Source organism: Leucopleurus acutus (genome assembly GCF_964270905.1).
Source record: "Leucopleurus acutus genome assembly, chromosome: 15".
In the NCBI taxonomy this organism is placed as follows: domain Eukaryota; kingdom Metazoa; phylum Chordata; class Mammalia; order Artiodactyla; family Delphinidae; genus Leucopleurus; species Leucopleurus acutus.
Window position 1 is genome coordinate 841494 of NC_139157.1, and position 20114 is coordinate 861607.

The 20114-nt window shown below is 41.6% G+C and overlaps 1 protein-coding gene across 2 annotated transcripts; it reads left to right on the forward strand.

The window, feature by feature from the left end:
- Window positions 1-841: 841 nt before the first annotated feature.
- Window positions 842-19857, forward strand: PHF10 (PHD finger protein 10). 2 transcript variants are annotated; one of them, XM_082855687.1, is made up of 12 exons: window positions 842-979; window positions 3884-3990; window positions 6461-6591; window positions 7208-7291; window positions 8184-8317; window positions 8408-8557; window positions 9166-9275; window positions 11304-11457; window positions 13356-13511; window positions 18027-18135; window positions 18401-18589; window positions 19679-19857. In XM_082855687.1, exons 1-12 carry the CDS (start codon window positions 893-895, stop codon window positions 19762-19764), a joined length of 1497 nt encoding a protein of 498 aa, XP_082711813.1. In that variant the 5' UTR covers window positions 842-892; the 3' UTR covers window positions 19765-19857. The 2 variants fall into 2 exon arrangements, with proteins under 2 accessions (XP_082711813.1, XP_082711814.1); XM_082855688.1 differs by having other exon boundaries at window positions 866-979; window positions 7214-7291.
- Window positions 19858-20114: the final 257 nt, after the last annotated feature.

The following is a 20114-nucleotide window of genomic DNA, read 5'->3' on the forward strand; positions in this document are numbered from 1 at the left end:
CCCGGCAGGGAGAGGACGCCCGGAAGGGAGAGGACCCCCACGAGGAAGAGGATGGGGGTGAAGACTCCGGAAGGAGGAGGAGGAGGAGGGGGCGGGGCGGCGAAGACCCCGGGAGGGAGGGGAGGGCAGAGGCGGGAGAGGGACCCCTGTAGGGAGAAGGGGACGGGGACCCTCAGAAAGGAGGAGGAGGGGGAGGGGAGGGGAGGGAGGGGAGGGAGGGGAGGGAGGGGAGGGAAGCCCCAGGAGGGAGGGGGTGGGGACAGGGGCGCGGACACCTGGGAGGGAGGGGCGGGGAGGGACCCTCGGGATGGAGGAGGAGGGGGAGGGGCGGGGAGCCCCGGGCGGGGCGAGGTGGGAGGAGAGGGCTGACGTGTGAGGGGCTGGGCCGGGGGCGGCGGGCAGGGGGCGGCGGCGAGCGCGCCCAGGGCGGCGGGCCGGGGCGGGGCTGGGGGCCGAGGGGAGCGGCGGGAGGTGGGGCCGCGGAGCGCGCCGGGCTGCGGCGGCCGGTAGGCGGGGTAGCGGCGGGCTAGGGCCGCGCGGTGCCGAGGGCAGCGGCCGGGGGGCGGCGGCGGCGGCAGCGGCAGCGGGCGCGGCGGGCGGCGGCGGCGGCGGCCGAGGGAGCAGAGGGCCCAGCGGGCGCGCACAGCGGCGGGCTCGGCGGGCGGCGTCCTCGGCGGCGGCGGCGGCGGGCGGCGCGCTGGCGGCGGCCATGGCGGTGGCGGCGGCGCTGGCGGGCCGCGGGGCGCGTGGAGGCAGGGGCCGGCCCCCGGGCGGCGGGCGGGCGGAGGGGGCGGGGCCCGGGCGGCGGGCGGCCCGCGCGGCGGCGGCGGCAGCGGCGGCCGGGACGAGGCGGCGGAGGCGGCGGAGGCGGCGGCGCGGGGCGCTCGGGCTGATGGCGGCGGCGGGCGGCCCCGGGGCTGCGCTGTCCCCGCGGCCGTGCGACAGCGACCCGGCCACCCCCGGAGCGCAGTCCCCGAAGGTGAGGAGCGGCGGACCGGCGGCGGCGCCTCGGGCCCGGGGGCCTGGGGGCGGCCTCGGGCCGGGGGCGGGGGTGGCGGCCGTGAGGAGGCCGTGAGGGGGCGGCGGGGACCCGGCGTCGGGCTGGCCCGTCCGGCCCACCGAGCCCTGGCGCAGTCGCGGAGCCCCGCGCGGTGCGGGGGCGAGTCGGCCTCGGTCCGAAGTCTTTTTGGCGGTTTCTGCGCCGAAGGAGCTTCTGAGCACGTCCCCCGGGGACTTTCTGCTCCGCGTAGAAATAAAACTTTCCTCAGAAACGGAGAGAGTTTTCTTCACGTTAGTCTGGGATGCTGTATTTTTAAAAGCTCCTTCATTTGAGGAGTATCTTTCTGAAATATTTGAGCTCTTCCTAAAAAACAGAAATGTGTTCCAGTGGAAAAACAAGCCAGCCCGTTAATGAACTTGGTTTGAGAACAAATAACCGTTGTTATTTTCAGGCCGACTTTTTTGTTTTCAAGTTTTGTAGTTCGCACTGTTTTAAGGAAGTAAAACAGACTTAGTGTTTTAAAGTCCGAGAGGAGTGGAGAGGAATCGACATGAGCGGTAGGATGTCGTGCATTAAAACATTTTGTTTTCAAAGTTAGTTTACTAGTTTGTGACAGAAGGTTCCAATGGAGCGATGAGTTGTACAACCCCAGTGTTTCAGCTGTAAGTGAAAAGTTGGAATTGCAACGTGATGGGAACCGGAACCCCGAGGACCCTTGTCTTCGCTGATTCGGGGTCAGCGTTGGCATAGGGACGATTCTTCGGTCCTCTGGCGAGGCAGCCCCTGCCAGGAGCCCCTCCTGTGCGGTCCTCTGTGCACGAGGGCCCTCAGGTGCCCCGACCGGTGACAGCGGTGGGTCTCCACGCAGCTGTGCTCGCAGAACCTGAAGCCTGGCCTGCGTGCGGCGGGGCCCCCCGAGTCCAGGCCCAGCTGCAGGAGCGTGTCTGAAGCAAGTGTGGGACCCCCAGAAACGGGTTTAATCCCAAGGTGGGAGCCGCCTGTGACTCTGAAATGCAGATAGCTGATATGGGAGATTTCGGCAGCCTTAAAGCTTAGGACTTCTGGGTCAATATCGAGGTTGCAAGCGAAGTTCTTTCAACTTAATTGTATTCCATCATAATATTAGGAGGTATATATTGCTGTTCACCTTATGTAATAGCACATTTGCCTAGAATTTATAATAGTAAATTCAAACACTACTTGTGAAATTGTGGTTTCAGCTTTTCTGAGGACTTCGCATTTTTAACTTTTTGTCTCTTTTTGAGTGTCTAAATTTTTTAGCCAAGGGAAATGTGCTTCAATGGATATTAAAATCCTTAAAGTGCTCAGAAGCAAGTAAAATATAAATGATACTCGAATGCTTATTGAATATGAAATGTTTCACTTGGGAGAATTACTGTTATGTGTAAGTTTTTGGAGAATGGATTTAGACTGTTCTCCATCTCCTACCTGGTTGCTTTTCTTTATAGGAGTATGCAGAGCTCTTCAATTGAATGCTTATTTTGTAAGAACTGAAGAGGAGAATATTCCCCGTTTTTTGCTATTTGGTAAAGAATCTGAGTAAATTCCTAACAGGTGGAGTTTTTTTTTTTTTTTTCTGCGGTACGCGGGCCTCTCACTGTTGTGGCCTCTCCCGTTGCGGAGCACAGGCTCCGGACGCGCAGGCTCAGCGGCCATGGCTCACGGGCCCAGCCGCTCTGCGGCATGTGGGATCTTCCCGGACCGGGGCACGAACCCGCGTCCCCTGCATCGGCAGGCGGACTCTCAACCACTGCGCTGCCAGGGAAGCCCAGGTGGAGCCTTTTAACACTTTATAATCATATCATCATAATCATATTAACTAACTTTTACTGGGCACTTAATTGTTCGCTAGGCCTTGCTCTAAGGGCTTCCCATGTATTAACTCATTTAATCTCTACATTAGCCAAGTATTGGAGGCAGTATTAGGGTCCCAGTTTTACAGATAAGGAGCTGATCACAGAGGATAACCACTCAGCCCGTGAAGGGCAGTGCCCAGTAAGATTCCAGGCAGTCCAGCTTTGGCATGCTTGACCAACATACTTACTACCTCTGTATTCTTAGAACCGTGGTATTTAACAAAATTGTATTGTCTTAGGAAGCTACATTACCTTGATTTTATTTTTTAATCTATTTTTTTAAAGTCTTAACTAATATGCGATTAAATTAATTTCCCGACACTTGATAACATCATTCATTGCCTCAATGAAACGGCCTAACTTAACAGCTCTTCATATTGTCACGTAGTGGAAGATGTCGCTTAAAATTTTTTTTAAGCCTCTCCTTTTTGGGAGGTAGTGTGTGGTGTTATATAGATTGATGACTCTTATTAGGGTATATTTTTGCTAAATTTTTGCAATGTAAGAAAAAAAATTGACAGGATTGATCGTCTGTTTTCAGTCCTTTTGTGTCCCCTTTTCACAGGGATATAAGTACCTAAAGTAGCCAGTTAGAATAGTCCAGTAAACCAGCTATAAGTTGAGTTAAACACTACATGATCCGTACATTTTTATCCTAGCTAGGGTAGGAGGATTTGCTTTAATTTCAGAGTATTGCAGCAATTTTATGTGTTTCTCTAAAGCAGGAGGCATTGTAACCTCTTGGTAAGAAAGCAAAAGTAGATTTAGACTTACAAGTTAATTGAAAATTTTCTTACTTTGATTTGTATTGAAGATTAGTTTTTAGTTTTTCCCAGATCTTGCCCATTCCAGATTCTTGTCCCTCATTAATTAGAGTAGGACGTTAACATTTGTATAGTCCTTAGAAAGCCTTTAAGTTGAGCCTTCTAGCAAGTCTGGGAGGATACATAATTAATCTTTCCTTATTTATTTGTCTTGTTATCTTTTGAATCTTTTAAATGTTTAGGATGATAATGAAGATAATTCAAATGATGGGACCCAACCTTCCAAAAGGAGGCGAATGGGCTCAGGAGATAGCTCTAGGAGCTGTGACACTTCCAGTCAGGATCTTGGGTACTGTCATTTTATTGCTTAATAATGTTTTTTGTGGTACTTGTCTTTTCTCTGCATTAGCTCCCTGCTCCCCATCCCCCAGCCCTGGCAAAGGCAATTATTAAAGATTGTAGAATGTTTTTAATTGTGTTTTACAACGTGACAGCAAAGTTGCTTTTTGCTACTTAGTGCAATTAAAAAAAAATTTTTTTATTGTGGTAAAATACACTTAAATTCACCATTTTAACTATTTTTAAGTGCATAATTCAGTGGCATAAATTACATTCACAGTGTTGTGTAACCATCACCACCATCCACTTCCAAAACTTTTACATAATAAAATTCCCATTTCGCGTATCCCCAGCCCCTGGCGGCCACCATTCTACTTTCTGTCATTATGAATTTGCCTATTCTAGTTACCTCATGTAAATAGAATCATACAGCGTTTGTCTTTTTGTGTCTGGCTTAATTTGGTTAGCATAATTTCTTCAAAGTTCATTCATGTTGTAGCTTGTGCTAGAATTTCCTTCCTCTTTAAGGCTGAATTATACTCCATTGCTATAATTATACTCTATCTTATGTTTATCTCTTTATCTGGTGATGGACACTGGGTTGTTTCCACATTTTGGCTGGTGTGGATAATGCTGCCTTGAACATTGGTGTATAAATATATTTGTTCAGACTTCTTTGGGTATATACCTAGGAATGGAACAGGTGGGTCACATGGCAATTCTATGTCTAACTTTTTGAGGAGCTGCCAAACTGTTTTCCACGGTGGATGCACCATTTCATATTCCCACCAGCAATGTACAAAGTTTCTGACTTCTTCACATCCTTACCAGCTTGTTGTATTTCCTTTTTTTTTTTTTTTGATAACAGCCATTCTAAAAGGTGTGAAGTGGAATCTTGATGTGATTTTGATTTGAATTTCCATAATGACCAGTCAAATTGAGCGTCTTTTCATGTGCCATTTGTATATCTTTGGAGAAATGTCTGTCCAAGTTTTCTGCCCATTTTTAAATTGTTTTTTTGTTGTTGTTGTTTAGACATTCTTATCAGATGTATGATTCGCAGATATTTTCTCCCATTCTGTGGGTTGACTTTTCACTCTGTTGATAGTGTCTTGATACACAGAATCTTTAATTTTGCTCAAGTCCGAATTATTTACTCTTTCTCTTGTTGCTCATGCTATGAATCCACTGCTCAGATTTAGCAGTGGATTCATATCTAGAATCCATTGCTAAATCTGAGATCATGAAGATTTACCCCTATGTTTTCTTCAAGAGTTTTCTAGTTTTAGTTCTTACATTTAGGTCGTCCATCCATTTTTTAATTAATTTTTCTGTGTGATATGAGGTAAAGGTTCAATTTCATACTTTTGCATTTGGTTGTCCAAATTCCTAGCACCACTTTTGAGAAAACTGTTCTTTTGCCTGTTACTTTTAATTGGATAGATGCATAACATGGTGTTATATTCTGCCTGTATTATCCACTGATGAAATTCAGAGGTTGCATTGGTCCAGGTCCAGACATTTGTAGTCTTTACTGTTCAGGATTGGGGATTGATCTGCAGTGCACTGGGTATGTGGAGTCTATGTGCTTTATAGTTCAGTTTATTGAGAAATGGGTTCTTAGAGTTCTGCTTTCTCTGCTGTTTGTGACTCACTGAACAGAAGATGGGAAACAGAAGTTGATTACTTTATCCTTTGGGTGCATGAAATAGTGGCTATGGGTGCTAACCCATGAGAAAGAATTGAGAACTGGTATCACTACCCCGATTTGCAAAAGCTAAAAAACGTTGCCTTTGTTCCTGACAGTTGTGAGACTTTGTTCTTTGTGATATGTGGAAAATGTTATGTCCAGTGTACTTTTTTTTAAAAAACATTCATTTATTTTTGGCTGCGCTGGGGCTTTGTTGCTGTGCGTGGGCTTTCTCTAGTTGCAGTGAGTGGGGACTACTCTTTGTTGCGGTGCACGGGCTTCTCATTGCGGTGGCTTCTCTTGTTGCAGAGCATGGACTCTAGGCATGCGGGCTTCAGTAGTTGCAGCATGTGGGCTCAGTAGTTATGGCTCGTGGGCTCTAGAGCACAGGCTCAGTAGTTGTGGCTCATGGGCTTAGTTGTTCCACGGCATGTGGGAAGAGATCTTCCCAGGCTAGGGATCGAACCTGTGTCCCCTGCATTGGCAGGCGGGTTCTTATCCACTGTGCCACCAGGGAAGTCCTCCAGTGTACTTTTTTGCTTTGGTATTCCAGATGGTGGTTTCTTTTATCTCTACCTCTTTTGTAATTTCATTGATGCACATGAAATCATAAGAACTTCTTTGTATTACAAAATCATAGAAGACTGAGAATTTAAATAATTAAAATAGTTTTTCCAAATCCTTAAAACATATTCTCAAAAATGTTTAAAAATGAATATCCTTTAAAACAAAAATGATTAAAGTGTTATAAAAGCTACATTTAAGGCATAATATATATTTCTGTGCTTAGCTTTAGCTACTATCCAGCAGAAAATTTGATAGAGTACAAATGGCCGCCTGATGAAACAGGAGAATACTATATGCTTCAGGAACAAGTCAGTGAATATTTGGGTGTGACCTCCTTTAAACGGAAATATCCAGGTATTAAGTTTTAGTTTATATAACAGATTAAATCTAGCTTTTAACTAATAGTAATTCTCGTTGATAGGTTGTCAAGTGCTGAATACGTGAGTACGGATTGTTTATAACGTGTTTTATATTCGTCTGCTGGCTGATTTTTATTTGCAGCTTTCATTCGTTCAGCATCTCTCTTATGTCTTGTAAACTGATTTACAAGCAAAATGAGGAAGATGAATTTCCTGGAAAAACTTCAGGGAGAAATCATTTTGTAGCCACATGAATGAACTAAGGGCTTTGTTTCTTGACTGTTGCTTCTTGGCCTTAGGGATGGAGGTAGCCACATCAGCTATATCTGAACTTGGAGAGGCTGTGTTTCGTCAGCTAGTTTAATACAGTTATTTGTCTTGCCTTCTGGCTTTGGATTACTCTGTTTTCAGTTTTAACTTTCATTTTTTTAATTTGTAAGCTTTTTTGTGTAGTCTTTTAATAATGTTTGGAATATGTAACAGGGAATACTTTTTTAAATCCATGAAGATTTTAACTTTAAACATTTTTTAAAGGTTTTTAAGCTTTTAAAAGTTTTACAAATGCAAAAGACTATTTTTGATAGTCTTTTATTCTTTTTTTTTTTTTGGAGATTTAGAGCGACGAGATTTGTCTCATAAGGAGAAACTGTACCTGAGAGAGCTGAATGTCATTACAGAAACACAGTGCACTCTAGGTAATGAACATTAATTAGGCGATACCGGATGAGTATTTATTCTCTTTCCCAAAATATTTTACAGAATTAATAAATAGATTGAATTATTTAAATGCTAAACTGTTAACTTCATTTTTGATTATTGTTAAAATACAAAAGAGAATGATGTTTTATAACAATATCATTTTCTAATAACTTTAACAGAAGTGTCAAAGTGTGTGTATGTTTTGTGTGCAAAATTTGTACAGTACTTTTTAAAAGTATTGGTCCTTGTCTCTTAAAAGGCAAATTTTGCTCAATTTTTAGTTATGTATAGTTATCTATCTCCCTGCTTTATTTGTAATTTTCCCTTCATAAATATATTAAGGCAACTTTTTAATATAAAACCATGGGAGTTCATCTCAGCAGTTGGTATAATCTGATACCATGAGTTTCAGAAATTGCCTGTGTGACTTATGTGTGTGTGCTGATGCTTTTGGTGAAATTTGAATTGACTCTATAATATTTCTAGTATATCAAATTTGAAGACTAAGAACTGAAGTATATTGAAAAAGTCTTTTTCTCCTCTGGTGTCCCATGTTGATTGCCAGTGGTTAGTGTGTGTCATTATTTAGCAATTGTTTCTAGTAAAGGGATATATGTTTATATATAGTATGTAGAATCTTAAAAAAGTTTTGGTTGAAAAATTGATTTATTTGCCTTTGCAACTTTGGTAATCTATTTCTTTTTAATTGTTTGACTTTGTATTATGAGTATTATTTTTTATTATTTTTGAATGTATTAAACTATTTTGCTTTGACTATTGGAAAACTTCTTAAATGTAGAGTAGTTTGAAGGAAAAGCAAATTTTGAAAAGTGGTATGTTCACTTAGCCTTGAAAAAGCTTCTTGACCTTTTCTTTGGTCTGAAACAGGCTTAACAGCATTGCGCAGTGATGAAGTAATTGATTTAATGATAAAAGAATATCCAGCCAAACATGCTGAATATTCTGTCATTCTTCAAGAAAAAGAGCGCCAACGAATTACAGATCACTATAAAGAATATTCTGTAAGTATCTAGGTGACCACCGTGTTGGTTTGGGGGAATGACGTTTTATAAAGTTAGATGTGACTTCCAACTGTAATATTTTTATTTCAGCAAATGCAACAACAGAATACTCAGAAAGTTGAAGCCAGCAAAGTGCCTGAGTACATTAAGAAAGCTGCCAAAAAAGCAGCTGAATTTAACAGCAATTTAAACCGGGAACGTATGGAAGAAAGAAGAGCTTATTTTGACTTACAGACACATGTAGGATCTCTTACATTTATTAATCCCTGAACCTCGCTAATTGCTTCTTACTGTAGGCTACTGAACACCTTTACCGTAATGTTTTGTACCAGCAGTATGTCCTTTTCTTCCCCAGAACCAAAGCTGTCGTTTTTAATGTGCCTGATACTGTTTGCTTCACTTCTCTGCGTGTGTGTGATATGTCTCTTGCTTTTTGGTTGGCATGCTACTGAAGGAGTCTAGTAGCTGTATAGCATCCTTGTGTGTCCCAGGGGTAGGTATAAGAGACTTCCATAGTAGTTCACGTACTTCTCACCCTTACCACATGAGGTTAAAACTTACTATTTCCGTTTCATAGATGAGGACGTTGAGCCCCAGAGGTTTTATAAGTAGCCCTTAAGTGGTGAGCAGACACACTGCCTTTCCTCAGAAATGATGGCCACGGTAAACAGCCAGACGAACTCACTAGAACTAGGAATACCAACCCCCTTAGGTCATAGCTCCTAATGTCTCTTATATTTTTAGCTTTTGGGGGGAGAAACAGGGTAGAGAGCAAGAGGGAACTGTTTTCCTAAAGCCTTGATTCTTCGCATGGAGTCGGGTGTGTCTTTCTCTTTGTGTTAAACCAGGTTATCCAGGTGCCTCAAGGGAAGTACAAAGTGTTGCCGACAGAGAGAACCAAGGTCAGTTCTTACCCGGTGGCCCTCATCCCTGGACAGTTCCAGGAATATTACAAAAGGTACTTAGTGGTTTTTTTTTTTTTTTTTTACCATTAACATCAGTGTTGGTGAGGGACTTCAAAGCCTTGTGTTTGTCTTCTAGAAGTTTTTAGCTCTATAAGCATCACCATAAGATGTATAAGATTTGTATCAGTCTTTTCTATCTTCTATGGTTCTGTGGTGAAGAATGCTCTTTACAGAACTTGAACATCTGCTGACAAAGCCTGGGGTGCCATCTCACTGCCCACCTGTTTGTGTTTCTGTGGACAGGTGCCAGGGGTTCTCCAGACCTCCATCCTTAAAGTATGGTCCATGGCCCAGCATTGCTGGTGTCATGTGGAAGCTTATTGGAAATGCAGACTCTCAAGCACGCCCCCAGACCTTCTGCCTGGGCGTCTGCATTTTCACAGATGTAGAGGGCGTGAAGGAAGGCACAGAGTGGCTGTGGGGAGGCATGGCCACCTGGGAGCTTCTGCTACCCTGGCCTGCCACTGCTTCCGTTCCTGTAGCAAGAACGCTGCTTGTCTCTCCTTTCCAACCTGGATATAACTGAAAACAGGGCCCACAGCGTCACTTGTGTCAAAATCTCAGCTTTTACTTCATAAAAAACCTTATGCTTTCTAGGATAGCGAATATTCTTTAGACAGTAGTATTTAAAATAGACTATACGTGCTTCCATGGTGGTGCAGTGCTTAAGAATCCGCCTGCCAATGCAGGGGACACGGGTTCGAGCCCTGGTCCGGGGAGATCCCACATGCCGTGGAGCAGCTAAGCCCATGTGCCACAACTACTAAGCCTGCACTCTAGAGCCCAAGAACCACAACTACTGAGACCGCGTGCTACAACTACTGAAGCCCACGTGCCTAGAGCCCATGCTCCACAACAAGAGAAGCCACAGCAATGAGAAGCCCGCGCACCTCAACGAAGAGTAGCCCCCGTTCGCCACAACTAGAGATAGCCCATGCGCAGCAACAAAGACCCGACACAGCCAAAATAAATAAATAAATAAATAAAATTTAAAAAAATAGACTATACAATCACACTATTTGAAAGTCAAACTTAAATCATGGGTCAGCAAATTTTCATTTTCTCACTTTGGGCAAAGCACATTATTGAGTGATAGGCCTGTGTCCCAACCCCTGTGCTTTTTGGTGTGACGTCTTAGGTGAGCAGGATGCTGATCCAGTGTCCTCTCCCTACTGAGGTTCCGAGATCATAGCCGCCACAGGATGGTGCGATCCTGTGGGGATGGCTCGGACGTCATCCGCGGGCCGTGTGCTGACTGACCTGGGGAAGGGGTTGCCGATCCCTAGTTTCAGATAAAAGAGATGATTACATTTGTTAGAATACATGCTTCACAAATTGGTTTAAAATAATTTGTTGCTGGACATTTTGTTTCTTAAATGGTATCTTGTACCATGCACCGCCGTGACTTACCTGTGTTAATTTATTTGATGCTCACGTTCACTCTGTGAGGTGGACTTGTTACCATACCTGCTTTACAGGTGAAGCAGCAGCAGTGCACAGGCAGTGAGGACTCAGGAAAGTGGGAGGATGGAGGTGCTCAGGCAGGATTCTGTATTGCCACAGTTTCATCCTTGTCTGCTGACATTTTTTGCGGGGGGAGGGTGTTGAGGGTAAAGGAGAGAGACATAATCTTTTGATAACAAGAATCAAATATACATTTTATACTCTTAGACTGGTGAAAAAATGTTTAGGCTTTTTTTTATTCCTTACCCCTATTTGAGTACCAAAATGAAAAAAGTATTTATTGCCTCTAATCATTTTTCAAAAGTATTTGTGGTTAATATTAAGGCTATTATCGTAGTTCAAAATTAGTCCATATATATTTAACAATAAAGGAAAACTGGGGACTTCCCTGGTAGTCCAGTGGTTAAGACTCCGAGCTCCCACTGCAGGGGGCACAGGCACGGGCATGGGATGGAACCAGTTCTCTCCCTGGTTGGGGAACTAAGATCCCGCAAGCCGTGCGGCACAGCCAAAAAAAAAAAAAAACGAAAACTGAAAATCTTCTCTCTGAACTATAGGTACTCGCCAGATGAACTGCGGTATTTGCCATTAAACACAGCACTTTATGAGCCCCCCCTGGATCCTGAGCTCCCTGCTCTCGATAGCGATGGTGATTCAGATGATGCTGAAGATGGTCGAGGTGATGAGAAACGGAAAAATAAAGGCACTTCGGTGAGAACGTTTATCTTCAGTAGGAGGTGTCTCCTTTTCCTTTGAACTTTTGCTGGTAGCTTTCCTGGAGTGTTAAATTGAACTTGTATCACTACCCTCTTTTTGAAAAAGGACAGTTGCATATAAGTTCCAGAAGCTTCCATCAGGAAAAGTTATTGATTGTGTGTGTTGATACGGACTATCTGTGTGTGGCCTTTGGTAAGTTTTGTCCTTAAAGTTGCCCCTGTTTGGTTTTCACGAGCAGGTTAGGCAGGGTACTAGACATTGGTTTACGATCTTATGCTTAACCGTCTTGGGTTAGGGGGAGCACATTAACTTGTGCTCCTGTTGCTTAATTAATAGTCTTCGGCCTCTTCTAGGATAATGTTAAGGTTACCAACATGTTGTGCTGTTAGTTAGGTTTTCCTGCATGACTTTTTTTTTTTGTAGCAAAATGCAATTGCAGGACAGTTGGGAAGTTGATGTGCTCTGTGGAACTGAAGGAGAACAAAGAAAACAGTAGTCAGGGGTTTGATTTTTATTTAGCATGGCATATTAAGCAGCTGGCCGGTTTATATCTTTCTAGCCGACCTGAACGTGGGGTTGTGTTAGCATTAATAGGCACTACACTTTGTCACTAACCGCTTCTAAAACATATTTACTGATACATGTCGCATTAAAGTAAGATGCTTTTCAGATACTAAAGTGACGACACTGCTTGTCTTCCGTCACGTTGGTACAGGGGTGCTGTGTTGTGACGAGGGTGTGATGAAGTTGACACTCTCCTACACTGCTAGTGGGAGTGTTGGTTAATACAGCTTTCTGGGAAAGTGTTTTCACAGTCTGTACCAAGATTTTTAACTTCCATGGAATTTGACTTGGCAAATACACTAATAGAATTTATCCAAAGAACCTGATCAGATGGTAACAAAATTTAAAATCCAATGAAAAAATGTCCATTGGAGTGTTATTTTCTATAGCAGAAATTAGAACTGTCATGTCCACAGTGGGTTATATATTACATTTACATGGTAGAAATGCAGTTCCAAGAATATTTAATGATGTGATGAAATGCACATAACACTTAAAAATATTAAAACGCAGATGCACACACACATACAATGTAATTCAGCTTCGTGTTTGTGTTTTAAAAAATGAGGGCACACATGTAGGTAGGATGTGTGTGTGTTAGTGTGTGAATCTGGGTATCTGTACAAACACGTAACTAGAAAAGAGATACATCACGTTCCCAGGCGTTGTCTCAGGATATTTACCAGGGTGGTTATGGATAACCTGGTCTTTTATAATTTTCATAATTTATATGAATGTAACATTTTTATTCTAATTAGAAAATTTTAAATGAAAAAATGAAGAATTAAGTGATTATTGAACTCCTAAACTTTGAACATGTACAATATGTCTGATACTGTTGTAAATACTTGACGATATTGGCCCTCTGCCTAGTTTAACATTAGGAAGTTACAGGTGTGGGCTTGAAGAACTTCTTTAATAACCTTTATTACTCAGTAAAAATACCCACACTTGGTTAAAGTAGTTTCTTTTTTAAAGAATATTTTTGTGTGAAACAAATATGCTCCCTTGTGACATGGTAAAATGGTGTTGAAGCTGTGTCGTGTAATAATAGCTGAAGTAGATAATTGTGTTACTGTTGACTTAGGTCAGAAAACAAAGTCGATTAAGGTACTTGCTGATATAAATGGAACTAGCTATAACGTAAGATGGATAAATGATTCTTACCATGACTTCTTTCAGTCTCACACTGGAAAATGTTTTCGTAGATGAGAATTATCTTTTTATTTTTGAATTGATGGAACTTTAAAACTTTTCTTGGATATATTCTGTAGTTTTCAAATCTGCATGAGTTCCAAGGAACCTCTGTTTGTGCCTTTGGCTTGCAGGACAGCTCCTCTGGCAACGTGTCTGAGGGGGAAGGCCTTCCTGAAGGCCAGGAGGAGCCTCTGCAGGGAAGACAGAGGTCCAGGGACAAGGCTGCTCCTCCACGAAAAGATGCTTCCAAACGTTCTGTACTGTCCAAGTCAGTTCCTGGGTACAAGGTAGAAGAAAAAAGCCCCTGACTCAGCTTCCTTCCTGACCAGCCTCTCTCCCTGAAATATTTTAACTTTGAATTTCAAAGTCGTGGAGCTCCTGCCTGCTGCACTTCACTAGCTGTTCTTCTGTGGTGTGTGCCCTCTGTCGGCCTCCCTTCCTTTTTGCTTTATCTTCTTGGTGGCTTTTCTATCACTGTGGCTATGGTTCAGCTTCTGTTTTCTGTATATGTACAATTGTTCTTCTAAATAATAACCAGGCAAGTATGGGTTTTTAAGGAGTGGTCTAATAGGCAGAACTTTATACTTGTTCCCTCAGACTAAAAAGCATCATGGTCTGACGCTGAAAGTGCCCTGGTACTGGTGAAGCTGGGCCCGCTGAGCCATGCAGTGGGGAGGGAGCCCCTAGGCCAGGCTGCATTTCTGCAGTGCCTTTCACTAAGAGCCATCTGGGTTCAGTCTAGGAACTCTTGGGTCCACTCACTGGCCACGTTGAGCTAAGCCTCTGGTGGAAAACAGTAAAACTGGTCTACATTGTGGTGGCTTTCAGCCTAACCTTGGCAGGTAGCCTGTGCAGTTCTGTGACAAGGATTTACACATTATCTAGCAGGCAGTTTGGCTTAGATGCACTTGTTAACTTTTTGATCCGGTTATTCTCAGTCAGGTAGCATGCTGTCAGCAATAGGGTTATTTTGATCATTTCCTCCTTCCGTCTGCCCCTTCCCCTCAGAGGGTCGGGTGAGAGATGAGTAGCCTTATTCATGTATGGGATATAAGAGGATCATAAAAGGAGTAGAATTAGCTGCAAGTTTTATGTTTTGAGTGGTAACAGTAGAATACCCAGTTTTCAGTTTGGCATGTATCAGTATGCTTGTTATGTGGTTATGAAGGTGTTTTGAAGGAGCATTTTAGAGTAAGTTGATCAGAAAGTTTTGCTGAGCGGAGTTGCTGAACACTTGTGTATGTCAGGTCAGGGTTGTGGTGTATAATCCAGAAGCACGGGTTCAAGTGGGCGCTGGCCAGTGTCCCTTCAGCCTAAGCAGAGCCCTGCTAACAGTCCATTGCCTTTCTTTTCCTGAAGTAAAAAAGCAACTTCACAAATTAGCATATTCCATATTTAATTAGAAAATGCCTAATCAGAAAATGTCATCAGCTTTCAAGTATATATTTTTTCAGCCCAGCTTCATTCAGCAAGGACGGCTGCACTAGGCTGCAGCCATGTGATTTTTGTCCTTGTTTTACATACATAATCTAATTGTTTTAAACTAAAGATTTAAATTAATGCTTAATAATTGAAAGCAAATGAACTCCAGAGATTAAATTTTGGAAAGTTAGCCTGCTGTGTTTGCTAAATAGTGTGCTTCTGGTCCTGGAAGAGCTTGGAATGGGAGTTGCAGCTCAAAGCACACTGTCAGTGTTACATAGACCTTTCAGAAAGTAAGCCTGGATTAATCATGGGTTAAAAAAGAAAAAATACTGAAACAGATGTTTAGAGGCTGAAAATGAAGAACTATTCAATGCTATCATTGATTTAAGGTAGAAGAAATGAATTGATTAACCTAAATTGGTAGTACTCAAGGGAGTCGATACGCAGAATGCACATTTTATAATCTGTGAATATTTTTAGTACCTAAAAATGTTTCAGTTATTTCAAAGTTTGGAACAACCAGTATCTAGACAATACATTAATGTGAACATGTTTATTAAAAGCTAACCTCTCTATGAAAAGTATTAATAAGCCAAGATGTGCCTAAATATTAGGGTACTTTAAGCTGAAGGTCATATATATAAATATGTTTTAAAATATGGGAGTTAAGAAAAATTATAATGTATTTGATGTCTTGCTTAATAAGATTCACTAGTGCTTGCCCTTAATCTTGTAGGACAGTATTGTTTGGGTTACATTAACCTGAAATTGCAGCATAATTATTAGGTTTCAGGCCTATGTTAAAAGTATATAATTAAAATCTATGCTATATTAATGCTAACATGAAAGTCTCACTATCTTTGGTTGTTTTTCAAGCAGGAAAATAAGTGTATTGTGAGCCTTTTATTTGAGATGCTGAGAACTCTTAGGGAGATTATTTTTTTCTCGTCAGTAGTGAAATTTTGATGTTCTGCTGTTACGAAGTAGGGCTGTCTCCATCAGACATGTATGGAGGGTTCCGTTCATTAACCTTCAGAGAGTTCCATACACTGTTCCCTTCCTCCACACCACTGCAAAGCCCGAGAGACGAGCTTCCCAATCAGCGATTGGTACCCGACGTGTACAGTCCTCGATGTGAGCAGTGTGGCTTCTGAGAGAGCTCGAGAGTGCTTGAGTGAACAAAGTATTTTTTTATATTGAGCTGTGGCATCATCATAGAAAATGCTGCAAAGCTCTGTCTCTCTCTCTGTCTCTCTCCCTCTCCCTCCCTCTCCACCCGTCTCTCCCTCTTTTCATCAAGATGAAGACTATTGGGTAAGAAAAATTTTAAGTGGTTTAACAAAACATTATGATTTTAAGCTTAGAAGTAAACCTAGAATTTTCTTGGTATCCCTTTTATCATAGGTGTTCAATGTATACTTTAATGATTGTAGAACTTGAACTGCTCTAGAATGTGAATGACTAGCTTTGTGTTTTATTCTTTTTGATTTTTTGTAAAGGATCTCCTATGAGGAGTTCTTGATTTAGATTTCAATACTGTGTGGTTACTTCCTTGACTTTACTGAAAAATATTAAAGTACTTAGTATGCCAGTATCTAACTTGAACTATAAGTATTAAATAAGTGTATCTTTTACATTTAGTGCAGGTACCATAACCAAAAGATATTTCTTTTTTTGGTGGATTGAGAGGTAGCTTTCTGCTGTATATTATGGCGGTTACAGATTTGGTCATAACCGAACCAGAATTTGGATCATAGAAGTGCACTTCCTAGCTATTTTTTATTTAGGTATGAGAAAACACAATGAGAACCTTTTATGCTTAGAATGTAGCAGTAACAACAGAGGGTAACTACACTGCAAGACTTAAGAGGTTTGAGCATGTGACACTATCCTTTTGTTGGGGAGCAGGGTATAAAGATATACAGGAGATGTAGAATAGTCAACAGTAAAGTTTTATATGTATGTTTTAACTTCCATGATATTTATTATTTTGTAGAGACATTTGTGATTGTTTAGAGTTATTGTTTTTATAATATTTATGTATAAGGTTGACTTTTTTTAAATAAATAAGCCAAAAATTATTTTTGAATGCCTCTGTCATCTTTTGTAGAGAAAGATAATTTAAAAAATAAAAAAAAAAAACCTAAAGAATTAAGAACAAATTAGGCTGTGCAGGTTTTGAAGGTGGCAGTGAGACATTTCAAAGCTGGAATAATACAATATGCAAAGTTGGAATTTTGTTTAGGCTCCTCTTTTGTTCAGTAACTTAGGAAAGGGAAACATAAGATGCATTTGGCTGGGTTGTATTAAACAGAAATACAATATTTCTACTTAAAATGCCTTTTCTCCCAGTTTTTATATAAATGAATGAATGAATGAGTGAATGAGTGAGTGAACATGCCCCCGGCCCCCATTTCCTACCTGGCCCCGGCTTGCTCTCCTTTCCTACCACTGCCCCATGTTCATGTGGAGCCAGTGAATATCATGTTACCACGGTCAAGGCTGTGATCTTCCAATGTCCCCTTTCCCCTCCCAGTTTCAGGTGTAGTGAACCTTCTTCTTTGTTCTTTTCCATGTGTTGCCAAGTGTTTTCTTAAAGCCCAGATGCCTTCATTGGATAGTGCCTGTTTTTAATCTGAAAAATGAATGGTACTTAAAACAGGGTGTCTGCATACTTTTAAGTGATAATTTCATATTTTGCCTGTCTGAGAACTACTTTTCTCTTTCATGTTTTGTATGTCATAGTGAATGCTTTTTCTCTTAAATATAGGCTCTTTTATTAATGTATTAGATATGCAAAGGGAATAATGACACAACTCGGGATTCCGACAAACCTTTTTTGCGCACGATTGTATGCTGAGACATCTTGCAATTAAAAATGTTAAAACATTGATTTTGTAACTTAGATTTTACAGATCTAGTTTTGCAACTTTGGAGAATATCAGGTTTTTTAAACAAAATGAGCATATAAGCTGCTTACAATGGAGTCTTCTCTTTGGGAACAAGCCTAAAACTTCCGTGTAATGGTCACTCAGTACTTGGATTTTTCTCTTTCAGTTAATACTGCAGCTTGACAATGTATTAGTCTTCCCTTCCAGTTCATTATACAGATCTTACTGGGCATGTAGGGAGTGTAGAATGCTATATCTAATCCTAACATGAGATCATGCCATTGACAAAATTTAAAAATGAAATCTAAGGCTTTAGTCGGTAGGCTGTTGTATGTTGAAGGCAGATTCATGTCAGGTTATGTCCTTCAAGAAGGTCCTCATTAGCAAGTTAACCAGAGTAAAGATAAGGCAATACAGTGATAATTCCTTTTGAACCCATAGTAAGTTCTTCTGGCATGAATTTATAGCCCTCTTCTACCCTTCCAGCCAAAGGTCATTCCAAATGCTCTATGTGGAATTTGTCTGAAGGGTAAGGAGTCCAACAAGAAAGGGAAGGCTGAATCACTTATACACTGCTCCCAGTGTGATAACAGTGGTAAGTATTGACATGTCTTCACATTTTAACCACCCTATTTGTTGCTTCGAAAACTAGGATTCTTAGTTGTCAGCTAGACCTGAACCAAAGAATCATCAAATATATAAAGTCCATGTATTTTTTTCGACTTTGTGTGTTTTCATTCCTCTTTGGCAGTTAAACATTGTAGCCATTCTTGAGACGTCCAAGCAAACTAGCATTTTATTATGCCATATTAAGTTACAAATTCTTGTGTGAAATACAACTAATACTGGTTTTGGTTTAGGCCATCCTTCTTGCCTGGATATGACCATGGAGCTTGTTTCTATGATTAAGACCTACCCATGGCAGTGTATGGAGTGTAAGACTTGCATTATATGTGGACAACCCCACCATGAAGAAGAAATGATGTTCTGTGATGTGTGTGACAGAGGTTATCATACTTTTTGTGTGGGCCTTGGTGCTATTCCATCAGGTAAAGATTAAAAAAGAAGGAATGTTATCTTTGAGTGAAGGGACTCTTCCAGCATTTTTTTTTTTTTTTTGAGGCTGCATAAACACCATAATCACCTGAAGGGCCTGGAGATCCTTTTATTCACAAGAAGTGACCAAAGCTGTGGTCATGTCCACCTGTTTTTCATCCTTAGACAAGCTGACTAAAGGACAAGTGAGATATCAGACTGCCTATAAGTTTTGGAAGTAGAGCTCAGTGTATATAGATTGAGCCAGTGTTCTACTGAAATAGCTAAAGGAGTAGCATCAATTTGTTTCAAAGCCTTGATTTTATAAGTCATTTAGAAACTTAACAAAATGACTGCTATGCCTTTATACATATTAAACCAGATTTTTGTAAATTGAGGCAGCATAACAATTCCAGGTAACTTCAGAATGAACACAGAATCAAAGAATAAATTACAGTAATCGGACTAAAACATTACACACATAATTGTGTAACTTTAGAACTTATTTGCATGGGTGACACTGTCTCATACTTTATAAAATATATGCCTAGGTTTCCTGGGATTTGTTGAGATGCAAGCAACTTAATTATTCAGAGTTGTTCAGTGATTGAGATCAAGTATGTTGTAGAGCTCATCACAATGCCGTCAGATACTTGACACACTTTACAGTGCTGTGTGACTGCAGCACACCAGCACTTGAGAGGATGCCAGGAGCGCACAGCTGCCGCTGAGCAGAACAGGCTGAAACTAAGCGAAAGTCAGTAACAGGTTTTATATTGGGATTTGTATGCTTGAACTCTTAGAGTATGATAGTGTTTGAATTTCAGAAAGGATTTTAACTGTTTAAAGGTCCCTACCATTTAGTTCCTCCCATGACCCCTTCCTTCCCCCTGTGCATTTCACAGGGCATTGATGACACTGATTACCTTAAGGGAAGTTTGCATTTTTCTCCTTAAATTAAGGAACTCGTTAGTGCCCGTCCCACCAGAAATCCAGTGAGGATTATCAGTAGCCGTTGCTAAAGAAGGAGAGCTAACTGGGTTTAAAATTCAGTCCTAAAAAGTTAAATTCCATCCTGTATTAACTAACAATTTTTCTCCTAGGTCGCTGGATTTGTGCCTGTTGTCAGCAAGCCCCCCCAACACCCAGGAAGGTGGGCAGAAGGGGGAAGAACAGCAAAGAGGGATAGGTTTTGACCCCAATACTGTAACGTGCATTTAAATGAAGTATTTGGTGCCAATTTACAACATTCTCATTTTTATGCCAATAAAAGATTTCTGAAACTGTGTGCTTAAAATCTGCAAGTTCATTCATTTTGTTATAAGCTACTCTTACCCTTGAAACCAATTTCAGGCAGAAGAATAGTTCCATCTTCCAAAAGGGCTTTATCTTAGTACTCTCTTTCCAGAAATTCAGTGGTAATATCATGCAGCTTAATTTGAAATACTTTATTACTCCGTTAGCCTAAAAGTTACTATTATTTTCATGAAATTTTCCTAATCTATAGCCTTTCTTGTCTACCATGGGTAGGTAGCATAG